The sequence below is a fragment of the Atractosteus spatula genome, chromosome 14 (genome assembly GCF_055471065.1).
Source record: "Atractosteus spatula isolate fAtrSpa1 chromosome 14, fAtrSpa1.hap1, whole genome shotgun sequence".
NCBI lineage: Eukaryota > Metazoa > Chordata > Actinopteri > Semionotiformes > Lepisosteidae > Atractosteus > Atractosteus spatula.
This window is the reverse complement of record NC_142719.1, coordinates 10284489-10299903: the sequence shown is the minus strand read 5'-3', so window position 1 is coordinate 10299903 and position 15415 is coordinate 10284489. Positions and strand designations below refer to the sequence as shown.

General features: G+C 38.9%; 1 protein-coding gene across 1 annotated transcript in view; it reads left to right on the top strand.

Annotated features, from left to right (window-relative positions):
• Positions 1 to 10759, top strand: part of sdc3 (syndecan 3) — a 129253-nt gene extending 118494 nt beyond the window's left edge. The window contains exon 5 of the mRNA XM_088931858.1: positions 3659 to 10759. Coding sequence (XP_088787984.1) covers positions 3659 to 3825 — 167 coding nt within the window. The 3' untranslated portion in view covers positions 3826 to 10759. The remainder of the gene's footprint in view (positions 1 to 3658) is intronic.
• The last annotated feature ends 4656 nt before the right edge of the window (positions 10760 to 15415 follow it).

The window sequence follows — 15415 nt, the reverse complement described above, 5'->3', positions numbered from 1 at the left end:
AAGTCCCGTATGCATGAAAAACTCTTGATTAATTATTAATGGATTAGTTGCTAGTATTTAACAAGACTATGTATAATAGAGCTTCTTTCAGTTTACGAACAGGGCTGCGTCTTGCTTTGCAGACACGAACAGACAGAAAGAAAGCAGGCAGACACAGATGCTAAGTCTTCAACAAACCAGCAGACAAACAAACATCATCACCTTACACCACAGATAAAGACTTATGTTAATTCTTTATCAAGAAAAGCAGCATTTCTGTGGCAGTACTGATGACGTGCTCATGTTTGGCACATCTTATGTCCTTGCTGTTCATAATGGTGAAGCAAACTGAATGCAAAGTCTTTATATGGGCATTTGCTTTAAAATAATTGTTTCTTCACCGGCTAATCTTCCTTAAAGATCAGTCAGACCTGAAAAATAAGAGTGACTTGTTTCTCAGGTTCATCTTCAAATACTACAGCTGGACCGGTCTGAAGTCTGATATGTGGGGAGGTCTTGCTTACGTGGTTATGGACACGGGTCCCTGCTTTTGTACATGTTAAAAAGTCTTTTGGCTTCTCCCTCATGGTCAGCTATAAAAACACTTTTTTAGATACAGTATTGTATTTTCAGGGCTCATCCAGGGTGGTAAATAAGAGTGTGCATAACAGATGAGTGATTCCTTGAAGGCTGTCCTTAGCACTTTCATAAATCCAGATTATTCCTTATTACCAATATCAACGTACAAGGCTTGGAAACTGGCATAACAAGCAAGATGCCATGTGGCTTTTTAATTCTGAAGAGCTGTGTTCCCATGTGGGTGACTCACTCATTGAAGCAGTGGTCATCTGAACAGATGCTCCAGTCTTCAGCACTGGGATTGTGGTGTGAGATCAACATCCTAACCGTTTGGAAAGCACGAACGTGGCCAGTTACATTTACTGAGCAACCATATTTTCTCTGTCTCGTGGTTACCATGGCAGGCAAAACGATTTTACCACAACGAAATGACAGCCTACACTGCTTCCTTCTAGTGGGAAAAAAACAGAAAATAAAATAAGAAGAGCCGAATTGACTGTTTTTGTCATAAGATAGTTTGGGTTTCTTGTCATTTGCTCTCCGACCACATACCTCCCTTTAAACTGTAATGAACGCTCTTGAAGTGATCTCCGGATCCCAATTAAAAGTATTCAATTCCATTTGGCTTTCGGATGATTTCTGGAAATCAATACAATTTTAAATGCAGCACTTAGGTTTTGTAGAACATCCTACATGGCTATTTCATGCTGAACTAATATTTTTTTAGCAGATTTCTTGCTCGGTATGTGGCAAAAGTAAAGACCCAAAGATAAAAGGATTAAAACAATTAGCTAAACTGGGAGAAATGGAGGACTGAAATTAAAGTTAAATAGATTTTATGTGATCTGTCGTTTTTTTTAACTAAAAATAAGGCAAAACAATTAGCAGGCTGAAGATAGAAGCTAAGAGCTATTCATTTTGTTTGGTGATTTTTCCACCCAAACAGGGTTTTACGGGGATGCATTTAAATGGCATGAAATTGTGTTCACCTGATGCATCATGGAACTCTGTTTTCTGTTCTGCTTTCATGCTTTATGTACTGTACATTTCAGTGGTTACAGACTGTGGTGTGTTCGGACCTGTCTTTGGGCAAAGCAAATCACATTACTGTCCACTTCTCACCCCACACTTGTCATTTTTGTGCAACTGTCCTCTCTCCTTGCTCTCCCCTCAGCCTCTGTTCTGCTCTCTCTTTTATGCTTAGCTGAGCTGTGCTGGATGTCCTTTGCAAACACACAAACCACAGTCAAGCTATTTCCAGAAACTGGCATTGACAAACATACCAAAGGCTTCAGGCTAAGGCACTTTCCTGAGGTAAAAAAGGCAGAACTCCGAGTTCTGTGTACACCACTTCCAGATAAAACCCCACAGTAAAACAGTCTATTATTGACCCACTCCATGTGAGAAATTCAACTAGCCAGTCCTTAAATTGTTAGTATTTGCATTCTTGGTTTTTGGTTTTTTTTTACTATATTTTTACGTTATTGATTGTCAAGGTCGTACTGTGTGGGATTGCTTTATTCCCTTCTCTCACATCATTTAGGGAAGCTTTTATCTAATTCAGAGTTATTTATCATGTCCGTGATAAAGTTATAAACAGGAACAAGTAATAGGTTTATTCCATGCTGATAAAGGAGGCTCCACGGACGAAACGTTGTGTTTTCTTTCTTCTCTTTTCAGCATGGAATAAACCTATTACTTGTTCCTTTGAAGCCTACACATGCTGACGCAGCTACCCACCTAAGTTATAAACAGTACCACTGGTCTTTAGATCTTTGCAGGGGGACACAAATTCTAGTTGCCAGGTGTCACATTTCAACATTTCTTATAGATTTTCTTCCATTTTTAACAGCATAAGGTCAAGGAGGTGACCACTTTAACTGATAATTAGTTGACTTTTGCTATTTAAAGAAAGCAATCCGTAAAAGACTGAGCCATCAAAATGACCGATGTTGTGGGTATTTTTTGCTGCCTGTGTTCTGTTTGCGATGTAATTTACCAGCATTGGCTTTGAGTGACGGGACTTGGTAATTACCTACAATTCTGTGCTTTTTCTGTGACTCTTCTCTCCTCTCATTTTCTGCCACCCTGCCTGCTTCTCCTCTTGTCATTTCCTTTTCACTGCAAAACTGTCTTTTTGTGTTCTTGGGTTGGATTTTCCTGTAGTGGTTTGGCTGGGATGTCTCTACAGTATGTCTCACCTAAGGTCCTGTTCCATTGTGAATTGCTAAATATCTCCCTTAGTTTTCTTGTACCCACCTCGCCAAACACTATCTCAGTTTTTCACCTCCCTCCCTTTTGCTGTAAATATTGCTGGTTTGTTGAATTTTACTCTTCTTTTGCCTTCCCTCGAGGTTTTTCAGTGTGTTCCAGTAGCTGTGATCTCTGAACCTGTGTAGCTGCTGTGAGGCACATAACTGTGTTTACAAAAGGCCCGTTCCACAAAATACAGTGTTAAGCCTCACCAACTGCTCTTACGACCGTGCAAAGCTATAATTTTGCTTCTTGTTTTTTTGCATAGTGACATGTTTACAAAGTGTCGGCTGCAGGTTCTTTCAAGATGCCGGCCTCCTTTGAGAGCAGCAGGGCTGCATCCCAGTGCCTGCTTCCTGCCAGCACTGGAAAAGCACCTACTAGAGGTGCTTTCATCACGTTACGGTTTGGAGTCGGGCAGTCCTCTGGCATCTGCGTGTGACGTGCGACGCCTGGCAGATAGCGGCCTGAAGGACGCGCCCCAGCTGAATCAAGCCACGACTAAAATTGAATTACACACTGAAAAGTGGAAAGAAGAAACCCAACATGTCAGAAGAAGGCTGAACAGCCTGAACGTGGCTCCTTCTTTCTCCTTTTCAGCGTGGAATTAACCGTTACCTTGTCCCTTTGCAGCCAACGCACGCTGACGCAGCTCCCTGCTGTACCTGCTGAATAAATGCAATCTGACTATTTGGGAACGGTTCTGGACTTAATACATTTAAAAACTTGTCAGGCTTGTCAGGCACTTTACTTAATGCAGGGGTGCGTGACACTGTATTAATCAGCAACTGCTTCAGTGCATTCCCTCTCCTCTAATGCCTCTCCCTCTCTGTCCTGACTCCTTTAGCCGTGATCGTGGGTGGAGTGGTGGGGGCTCTCTTTGCTGCCTTCCTGGTCATGTTGCTGGTGTACCGGATGAAGAAGAAGGACGAGGGCAGCTACACTCTCGAGGAGCCCAAGCAGGCCACAGTCACCTACCAGAAACCAGACAAGCAAGAGGAGTTCTATGCATAACCAGTGGCCAACCTGAGAGTGCCTATCGCTCCACGGACTCTGAACGCAAAGAGAACTCTCTTTTAAACTTAAGAAAAAAAACAAGAGAAAACAAAAAAAAAAGGAAAAAAAGCTCAACTTTTTTTTAAATTTTTCATTATTTTATAACGTTCAAGCTCTTTTAACCTTTTCCGGCACAATTGTTTCAACCTTTGGTCCCAGCACTGAAAAAAAAAAAATGAAGGTTGAGGCGACTGCAGTTGAGCTGGTGGAGGGGATCGCTGTTGGGCTATCAGGAACCAGAGGCTATGTTTTGGAGCTGTAATTGAATCAGAATTAGGAACAATTTGAACTAATTTCAGTCCTAAAAATCATACAAGAGGGCCATGTGATTTGCAGCACAATCCTTTTAATGAAATGATCTTATAGTGACTGTTGTGTTACCAGGGAAAAGCCGTCTATTGTGAATATCTGTCTGTCTGACACAATTCAAGATATGTTTCCCCAGCTGAAAGCATTAGGGCTCATAACTAAAGTACGGCTAAATATAGGGCAGGTATTTTGTCTAAACTGATTTACTGATTTAAATTTTAATTACTTTTTAGTTATCTTAAAAACATTTCTGCGCAGTATAATTCTTCTATCTGCTGCGCTCCTGGAAGGCAGAGAATGAGACTGTCTGCCTTCATCTCGTATTGCCTGTTAACAATCAAAGCAAACTGTAATAAAAAAAGAATGACAACAATTCAAATTCCGATGTAGTGCCTTTCACAACTTGGTGTTATGTTGCTCAGATCAGCTTTGATTGCATAGCCAACTGTTCAGTCCTTATTGATACATGTACAGTAGTTTGAAAGACATGTATCCAAATGAGCTGTCTCTTGTTTTCTCAACAATTCTACTATGATTAGTTGAGCCTAGAATTTTTGGGGGGATATTTTTCTTAATAAGCTAAATTTACAAAGCTCTAGGATCCTGATTTACAAATCTATAGGCGCCTAATTTATAAAGCTATAGGAACCTAATTAAAAAAACCTCATCAGGAGCCTAATTTGGGAAGGTATAGGAACTATTTAAGCTTTCACTGCAAGTTCGTTTCTTTATTGTATATAAGGAATAGTGCATATTTAAGAGTGATTATTGTATTCCATTTATCTGTAGGCTTTTAATGTGCCATAGAGAGAGGTTTAATCAAACCTCTTGACTATATTGAGAATGTTTTCTTGGTATACTCTGCTTAATATAAGGACTTTTGGGGATTGTTTGGGAGGGATGTTTCTCTGGGGAAGGGGATATACTGTACCATAGTAGATGTTTTGTTCATTTGTTTTCCTTTGCATAAACTTAATGCATATGCATGCTGTATATGCATTGTGTGCAATTTCAATTACCTGTATTTAAAGCTTGAAGCTTAGTCTTAAGATACCTGCACCCCCTACCGAATGCCCCTACATGTCTAAGTAACCTATGATAGCCATATTGCAAAATTATATTGATTTTGTACAGGGCTGCCTTCAGGCTTATAATATAAAACTGAAGGTTTCTCCTTTCCCACTGAAATGCACACAAATAATTTCAGTCTGACTCCAGAATTCAGTCAGTTGTAGGTGAAAGAAGCACATACTTCCATGGACACACATATGCTCTGAGTAGGCAGTTTAGTATAAACTTTTAGGATGCTTTTTAAACTACAATTTAAAAGTAAGAAAGCTGTGAGTCTCTGTGGTGTTTGTAATTCACAATTAGTCTGAAGACTGTAAAGCAGACAGGAGCTTAGCACACTTAAAAAATCACTTGGCTGTAAACCCATTTGGATCCATTTTTTATGCTGTATAAAACAAAATCATACTGTTGCGTAAAGCTTTATTGATGTAAATAGCTTATTTTTTAATGATTTCATTGATAATTGTTATACAGTCCTTTGTTTTTAGATGCATTATATTCATTCTTTGCACCAGCACATGAGTTAATAAATGCAGAATCCATTCTCACAGTGTCCACATTCTAAAATGAGTCTGGACAGGTAGTAGAAGCTGAGAACAATCAATTACATTCCAAATTTTATTTAGTAGAATGTGATTGTGATTCAGTCATAAAACACCTAACAACAGATTTATAAAGCCCCTTGTGACCTAGCAGTGAAACTGTGGAATCGGACAGGTTAGCTTTGGGTTTAAAAGCAGAAACAGATGGAGACTGTTTTCTTTAGTTCTGGAAGGGAGAGTCGTATGTTACCTGATCACTTTTCAAGATGTGACTCTCTAAGGGCTTTATAAAGTCTTGCTACATAAAGGCTAAAACTGTTACAATATGACATTGGTGTCAGACCATCTCCTTGGTAAAAGAGAAAAATATTTCATCATTAACTCTAGATTGTTGATTGTGATTGTGTAAAACTAAATACCAGATTTAACCAATATAAGCACAAGCTATTACTTGGAGGTTCTGCAAGAGACAACCCTGTAGTGTTTTTCTTCTTTTTTAAAATCCCTGAAATATACCAAAGCAGGCCTCTGTTTAGTTTAAGAAGTTGCTTTAATATTTTATAAAACTCACTGACATCTTAGAGGGCTACACATCATTTCATAACTTGCATGTACAGTAGACACAGTATTCCAGAGATTCACGTGATAACCTGATAATTTTGTAAGCTTGACTCTTGTTCTTCTGCTACGTCCTAGCTAAAGGCCTTTTTAGTGCACAAAACTTGTTCGGTGTTCTTTGTTGTGGCGCTGACGCTAAGCTTTTGGTGTAGAATATTTCACCAAAACTGTCACTGTATAGTTTCTGTCTGGAAAATGCAGCTTTTTGCATCTCTTACAAAACTATATGAATCTGTCCAACATGATACTGGGAAGATCTTACAGTTATGTGTCAATCCTGAAATGTCATAATACATTTAGAGCAGTAGTTCTCAACCTGCAGGATCCTTTCATTTTGTGTTTTTTATATCAAATTAGCTATTAATTGGAGGCTAATTAATTCCTGTAATTGGACTTGATTAGACCTTGTCAGCCTGTTGCTGCACTCAGTCTTAGTAACTTCAAAAATATTCTGTAGTTCTGAAGTAATTCAAGAAAAGGAGCCTCAGCTTGCTATTTCTCTATTTTTCTAATAAGCTTTCAACAGGTGACCATTTAAAGGTGGCTAGATGCGGTTAGGAGTTTACTTGCATTCCACACTCCTGATTGGAGGCAGGCATGAAGCTCAATAATTAATCATTAATTGATAGTAATTTATAACCCCTTAAATGTTCAAATGAACTGAAGTGAAGTTACAGTATCAATCTGTTGAGATACCTAATTTCTGTGTGTCTTCAATGCTAATGTAAATGCTATCAGCTGATCCTTTGGAATAGGATAGAAAGTGTTGTTCCTACCGGTATCTACTCATCATAAACTGACCACCTATTAAGAGCTGTTAAGAATGCAATAAGGGGGTAAACTTTTAGTAAAGAAATGAGGTGTGACTCATTAAAGTTCATTATGGTAAAGTTGTTGGAGCAATCAACTTAAGTTGGGGATTTTTTAAACCAAGGACTGAATGCAGAAATAGGTAAGCATCAACTAGCACCAGTAGATCAACTGCTTAGTTGGAATGTTAGAAGGTAGTTGGAAGGTCCTAGTCACAGGTTGAGAGACCTTTGGGTGTTCTCTATAGTGTATATAGTGATCAACTGCCTGAAAAAGACGTGCCTAGAACATGGGCTTTTCTTTAAGAAACAGAAATTCCGACTGTGAATTGAAATATTTTTGAAGAGGCAAAGATGTAATCATAGTAGTGATTGGGGAAATGCGAGAAAATAGCTGCCGGCTTCTGAATCGGTTTGCGAACTGCATGTTTCTCCCCCTCTCTAGAACAACAGTGCTGGGACTGAGGTGGAGCGTGGAGGAAAAAGTTGGGAGTCTTGTACCAGAATGAAGTAGCTGTGTTGTCCAAGGTGTCTTGTAATGTATTGATGGACAATGGGAACCAATGGGGTTTCCAAAGGTGGAGTTGTCAAATCTTTAACAGCTGTATATACCTGTATTTGTGTGCGTGTGGGAGACCTTGAGAGGAGCACACAACTGAGTGAGTGTGCTTGTTCCTGTTCCTTTTCACATATCTACACATGCTCTTGCAGAAGATAGCCTGCAGATGACGATGCTACGTGCCGGGTAAGACGCAGCAGGCGGTTAGGGAAAAGCAGAAGAGATTTTGAAAATCTGTGTTTCTTAAAAATGTCGAGGGCCATGCTGTGCTGACTTTGAAGGCCCATTACATGCACAAGTGGATTACACCTCAATGGGAACCAGATGAGTAGGACTGTACATCTCGGACCACGTCGACTCGGACACTGGATCCAGCTCAGGGCTCTTCTGGACACTGGGATTGAATATGTTGATCAAGCACGTGGAGGTTTTCCATGTCCATAGTTTAAGAGCAGTAGTGTTCAGTCAGTCACTAAGAACCAGAGTCCTACTGATGCTCTTGCACACAAGCAACATGAATAAAAGCTGTTTCTTTCCCTGCTTTTGCCTTTGGCGTTGTCCCACTCCAAGCCAGTGTTTTCTGTTAATTTCTGGGCTTCACATGTTTTTGCCTTTTGATTCCAAAGCATTGACACCATGGTGGATTTTAATCATGTGTATATCATCTCTTGACCCGTAAGATGGTTATTGCAAAATCCATTTTCCATATCTGTCGGAAAAGACAGAATATGTACTGAGTAGGTTAGGTGCAGCTAACAGGTGCTGTGAAATGGCGTATTTTGTAATCCAATCAAGAACCTAGCTAGAAGCTGAGCTACAGTGGAAGATGTGTACAAGGACTGTTGCCTTTAGCAATAGTGACGTGAAGCTTATCAATTGGTTCAGTTTTCCCTGTGTAAGACATTATATTCCCCTAATATCACTGTAGTGCTGATTGCTGGCATGCGTGGAAAAGAAAACTTTCTAATCACCAGCTTTCTTAAAAATGTATGACCTTTTTAAGTGTCAGAAAAGTGTTTAATCAGTATGGAACAGCTCTCTTTTCTCATCTTGACCTCTGCGATGTTCAGCTAAAGGCAAATAGTAGAAGTACTCATTATCAGTCTGAAATGCATAACATAGTGACTCCTATTTGTTTAATATACAAAGTGTGACTAATGCGTGAGATACTGGAGGTGTAGAGAAACAGAGGGGCTAACTGGAGCTGGGAGCCGGGAGCTGGGCATTATCCAGTGATGTCAAAACTGGTTTCACCAAGGCCAAACACCATTTCTACTGCCCTCTATCCTTCCTTCTCTTCTTTTCTTATTTTCTCTTTCCTCGTAAATGTGTCACTGCCAAATTGTCCGTAATAAAAGGTCTGATTGGGCTTCACTGATTCCACTGCTGTTTTCATTGGCTTAAGGTTCACTGGCTCTGCTCCTTCTTGTACAGTGTAGATCATGAATGTCTGCTTGAGTTGCAAAACTGGACACGAAAGCATCTCCCAAGACATCAGATGGGTTATCTGTAAAGCTCACTTGTACATTTTTCCTAACAATCCTGACACCAGACTCTTCAAAAGTCATTAATTATCACATCTATCTTAATTAACAAGCTTTAATAAGATCATTTTAACAGCGTTGCAGACATGGCCTTATAAATGTCAGAAAAAAAATCAAAATTAAGAATTTGAACTTGAAGAGCCTGGTATTGAGAGATCTGGCTGCCTGGCATAACGTTTTCTTATGGGCAATATTTGTCCATTCTTTCTTCAACAAAATAGCTTCCACACTGATCTAGAAAATTCAAAGCCTCAGGAAGTGAAGTAGATTCATACATTTAAAGTCTATCCAAACACTGCAACTGTAGCGATATGTAACACCTACTTTGCTTTACTCATCTATGTATAACTGCAAGTGTTTTTTTCCTATTTTTGCCTGGAACTAAAAGTGGGAATTTCCCCCCACTCTAATTAAAAAAAAACTTTTAATTATAGTTATTTACAACCTGGAAAAATTTGTTTTGTCAATAATTCTTCTGTTCTGTTTTAGCATATTCAGCATCTATTAGTCTGTTTAAGGAGAAACATCTCAGTGTTTTTGGCCATGTGACCATGTTTTTTGCAGGGTGATTGAGAAGACATTTGTGCCAGAATGAGTCCATGAGCAAAGAGTGGCCTGTCCTGAAATTGCCCACAGAATGATTGGCTATTACAAGATCTGCCAGCTGAAGCTAACTTTTTCCTGTGATTAGAACTTCAGTAAAATGTGAATGGCTAGAGATACAGCCAGCATGGTCTTGGGGTTTTTCAGCTTCTCACTGGGGAGCATGGGTGGGTGGTGCCCTATCTCAGAGAACATGGATCTTCTTGGGTGATGGCCTGAGAGAAACGTGGAACCTTTTGGGGCTTCAGACTTGGTTCAAGCGTTCAATCATTACCCCACGGATGGCAGCTTCAGACAACTGGCTGCTCAGCCAAGCACAGACATGAAAAGTCAGAGCCTGTGGTTCCACTTGTACTGAGCAGGATTACCATTGCAACAACACCACATCAGTAAGGTAAAACTAACCTCGGAGAATAATAATCTCCTCAAGACTTCATAAAGGAATGGAGAGTACATCACACTCTTACTCTCTGAAGGCAGTGCTATGTTAACTGGACATGTCCTGAAACACTGGGTTCTTCGTGACAGTCCTGGATCCAAGCATACATTCAATACCTTCTCTGTATACCTGGTCACCCACATTGAGTGTCTGTCCCATTACATATACAGTACTCCTTGTTCATTCAACTTGTTATTATCATTGCCTTTTCTATATTGTAATTGTCTGTCTTTGTCTTTAGGGGGCACCATTTCCAGTGGTGTTTACTGGCCTGGTGGTTTTAATGCCCAGAGTGTGTCTGTGGCCCTGAATTGGATTGCCCTGAAGGCTTTGCCAGCCTACCTTTACAATTTAAAGTGTATATCATGAGAAAGTAATAAAACAGGGGATTTTCTTGTTACACTGCATTGAAAACATGATTTGCGTTGGTGTAGAGTTGTCATCTTTGTTATTATGTTTTATCAAAAAGAAGTTAGATGAACATATATCTTATTCAAGAGGAGGACAGGCAATTCAGGAAAGCTACAGTACCTGAACCACATGAAGAGGGAAAGATAAATGTTTTGCAATTGCACACACTATTGACTCAAGCCAGTGCTGTCTGGACTAAATGAACATCTTTACTCCTTGAATCACTGAATCACTTTCCTTGCCATCTGTTTTTTTTCTGGCATTTTTCTTTGCCCAGCCCAACCAGCTGAGTTTCTGATGGAACTGGCCTTGATCCATGTTTACCCAGGCTTGGCCCAGTGGAGGTGCAAGGGTCAATCCCAATACTGTCTACTGCTACAATCCTTTAGGAGGCAGAGCCATTCAGTGATTATCCCACTGGCGGCAGCTTCGCACAATTAGCTCCTCAAACTACCCCCCCCCCCAAAGTAAATGTGGAGGAAAATCCCTTCAAAAAAGAGCCCCCTATAGGGACAAATCCTTCCGCATGAGAGGGATCATAGAAGGTGGAAAATGTGCAAGGTGAGCTGAATTGGCCAACGTAAACACAGTCATCATCTCAGATTGAAAAAGATGGTTATCTCTCATGATCATATTACTAAAATGCTCTAGCCATTAAAATGTAATTTAAAGATTTTGCGGTTTTTTTAATTTAGCCTGACTAACATTGAGACAAGATGCATGGTTTTTTATCACAGTTGGAAATGACTTGGCTACTGAAATTCTTACTTGTGTTCTTTTATCTTATCTGACAAACTCTCAAAAGAGCGCGTTCCTAAAGGAGTCGGCATCTTTATCATTACACATTTCAGAAAAGAAAATTGCCTTTAAAATATCCTCATTTTCCAGGAGGAGGCCACATTTCATTAAAATTTGAGAATGTAGACATTAAAAATATATGACCTTTAACTGAATTGCTAACCTTGAAGGTTTTTGTTCTTGAGAATTTAAAAACATTCCAGCTACACATACTGTCTGGAATACAGATTAAGATATTGACTAAACAATAACCGCTAAGACTTTATTGCTTTATTCCTTTAAAAGCATTATGAATTTGTGCCTGTGACACACCTCAGAAATATCTACTTAGTTTCACGTGACTGGTTCTCTGTGTATCTTCTGCCTTAGAAGAGGAATTTATACTGAGTTTCTGAGTTTTAAATGATTATAAAAGAACAAGACATGAATCATTTTTATTGGCAGGAAGGCATTATTCATATATTCAAAATGAGATTTACAATTTCCTCTGCATTTTTGTTTTAAAAGTGCTAAGATAATTGTCCTTTTTTGAGACAGTGTTGCACCTGTTTCACACTAGTTTAGTTCATGTCCTTCTCCCACTGCATTCATAAGCTGCAATGCTACAGATGTTTAGTTTTACTGGAGAATAAATTGTCAAGAGGTGCTTACTGTTCGATTAATTTGGAGATGAGGTGCTTATTATTATCTTCTAAGAAAATGTAAACTAATATTAACTGCGCAATTAGATGATGATTTGTTTTACTGAATTACTTCTTTGAGTTATTGCTAATTCTCTGAAATAATTCAAAACTGTCCACAGCTCTGACTGTCCCATACTGCTGCTCTGAAACATGAGCATGGTAAGAAATGACTCTGAAATAGGTGAATAATTCCTTCTCCCGTGTGAATAATTCTGGTTTGGAATGCTTCAGGCGAAAGGATGTGAACCTGCTGATTGACTCAAAGGGGAATCTCATGTTAGTCCCATAAAAATCCCTAAATCCTGGTAAATATATGCTCAAACCTAGTGTCATCCATACTGTACAAAAACTAATGTTTTTTTTTGTTTTATTACCAAGTTAATTAACAATTAATCATTTTATCTGTATTTGAATGAGGATATGCGTCACTTCAAAATAAAGATTATTTATCTAAGCTTAACTAGCATATTGAGAACAAGCATAAAAAGATATCAAAATATGGTGGCAAAAAAAAATACATGACTAATACATGCTTAGTGAGTAACACTCCAACTGTTTCAGCTCACTCTCTCTGCACTCTTCCTCATGCCTCAGGGGTTTCAGATCAGCCAGCTCCATACAACCTGATCTGTTCAAAATCTCCTGAACTGAGGCCCAGTTATCCTGCTGACATGCTATGAGGAATGTCCCACAAGTATAATCGTACATTAGCCCCCTCAGTCGTTCCACTGAAGGATGAGTTGCTCTCTGTGTGCTCAGAAAGAGATATTACAGTAAATAATTAAGTAATAATAATAATTGCTTACACTTATATAGCACTTTTCTGGACACTCCACTCAAAGTGCTTTACAGGTAATGGGGATCCCCTCCACCACCATCAATGTGCAGCCCCCACCTGGATGTCTGCAAGTAGCACATAATCAACTTATGGAAGTTATGGGAGATGGTTCAGGGTTCCTATTGGATGATTTTATCATGGCAAAGGATTCAAGTTTTGTGTAGTGTCATGGCTAAAGCTAGCAAACTTAACAGGAAGACATGGTAACTATCATATAGAGCACAACCACCAGACTTATGAGATTCCTGCAGCAGGGCACTAAAATGGTAGTATTGCACAAACAACATCTGCTTGTCTCACAGCTGGAGTGTGTGGGGGGGGGGGGTATTTGAGCTGTCTTTCACTCACACATTACATTGACTGTGGATAACTCCAAATTCTCTATTCCTGTGCTGACAGCCACATTGTAGTGTTTTAAAACACCTGTGATTTTCTGATTTCATGGCACATGTCCAGAATCTATCCTCTAGAGATTTTGTCTGTCTCTTGTTTATGAGGTGTTATTCTACATTACATTGTAGAAATGGGGTTATTTAATGAAGAGGGGTGCTTGTGACAGTGGTTACTCTTTAATATCTCATTCCCTGGTCCTGGAAAGAGACAGGCTCTTCTGGTTTTCATTTCAAACCATCCCTCAATAATTTCACAGGACCATATTTTAGTGCATTAGGGAAACTTAACTTTGTATTCAGTGGCTGAAGACAATTATAGTCCCAACCATAGAGCTTATGGGGCTTTCTAGTTCTAGGCATTGCCACGATAGAGAATGTCTGATTGAATAAATTTATAATTGAAGGCATTGCTGGCCTGTTGCCTGTTGTTTATTTAAAACAGTGCTGATTCTTGAAATAAATAATAAAATAGAGAAAAATGAAAAAAATAAAATGATAGAATGATTTATTAAATTCCTTGGCTAGGAAATTAACTGCATTGTGTCTATCTAGTGGACTGTTTTACTGATTACCTTATGCAGAAGGGTGTACTGAAGCCAACTAAATTAATTCAGAAATTAAACAGTTTATCTCCACGGCTCTAAGTTATAATTAGTTGGTGCATTCTTGCAGAGAATATTTATTCAGGTCTATGCAGGCTGGCAGTATTTGACTAGAATAACCAATAAATGCAGCATTTTCATAAGTATTGTTTGACCAGTAACAATCGGTATTGGTCATAGCAAAGTACAGTAAATGTATAAAAGGTTCCTTTTTCAAAACATGTTTGTTTTTTACGTCATACTGCTCTTAAGGATAATTCTGTCTTTCTATGGGTAGCACTTCAGAAAGCAGCTGAGGGAGACTGGAACAAGCTACTCAGTCATGCTGTTGAAACAGATTCCCTGGAATATTTCAGGGTAAGAGCACTGGATCAATCACCTATTAGTAATCAAACAGGCTGGACTGACCAAAAGGCTTCCCTTTATTCTTTCTGCATATTCTAACAAAAAAAGACTGAGAAACAGCAGATATACTGTACTGTGGCTCTGCTGGATGAGTCCAGCACAATATCTGTGCTTTGGAAATATATATTTCCAAATAAATGTTGTACAATTTCCAATGCAGATTTTGTGCAATGATTTTAAAATGTACAAGTCAAACCAAATTGCTCCTTTTTACAGTGAATGAGAGTTGTCATGCGAATGTGACCAGTTAAGTCTAGCAATCAGTGGGTCAGAACACAAGCAAAAAGCAAAATGTTTAAAACTGAAAAGGAAATGAAAATGATGGGTAATGTTGAAGTGGGATATGCTACCGCCTGTGCTATTCAGCGTAATGATGTATATCAGACTGATGATTTGATTTTCAAGGCATCACTGACAAATGTCCCTAATTAGAAATGACTCATTTTGTCTTATGGTTTATTAGAAATGTTCATCACCTTTCTCATTACATCTTCCAACAAATTATTGCCTTTATAGACCATGACATTGTAGAAAATAATGCAGACGTTTGCTCACTTAAGTAATATTCAGGCAGAACTAATGGCTGCTATATGACATCAGCTGAGCTTTCTGCATTCATCTTTACCACTTATTCAATGCATTAGTATTCATTAAGAATCTGAGCTTACTGTGCTCAGCATTATAATTGGTGATAAAACAGGCAATGTTAGAAAAGGAGATAGAAAATAACCTACTATTTTCTAACAGAAGGCTAAATTATTATATTAAAAGCCATACCCACCTGATTCCAGATTACTCAGTTTACCTCAGCAATTTTAGATCACCAAATAGTGCACACTACACCTCTCACAGAAGAGGCACGAACTGCATCTCTTGCTAATAAAGCAACGTAACACACCCTAGCTTGATGCTGGCAATACCTATT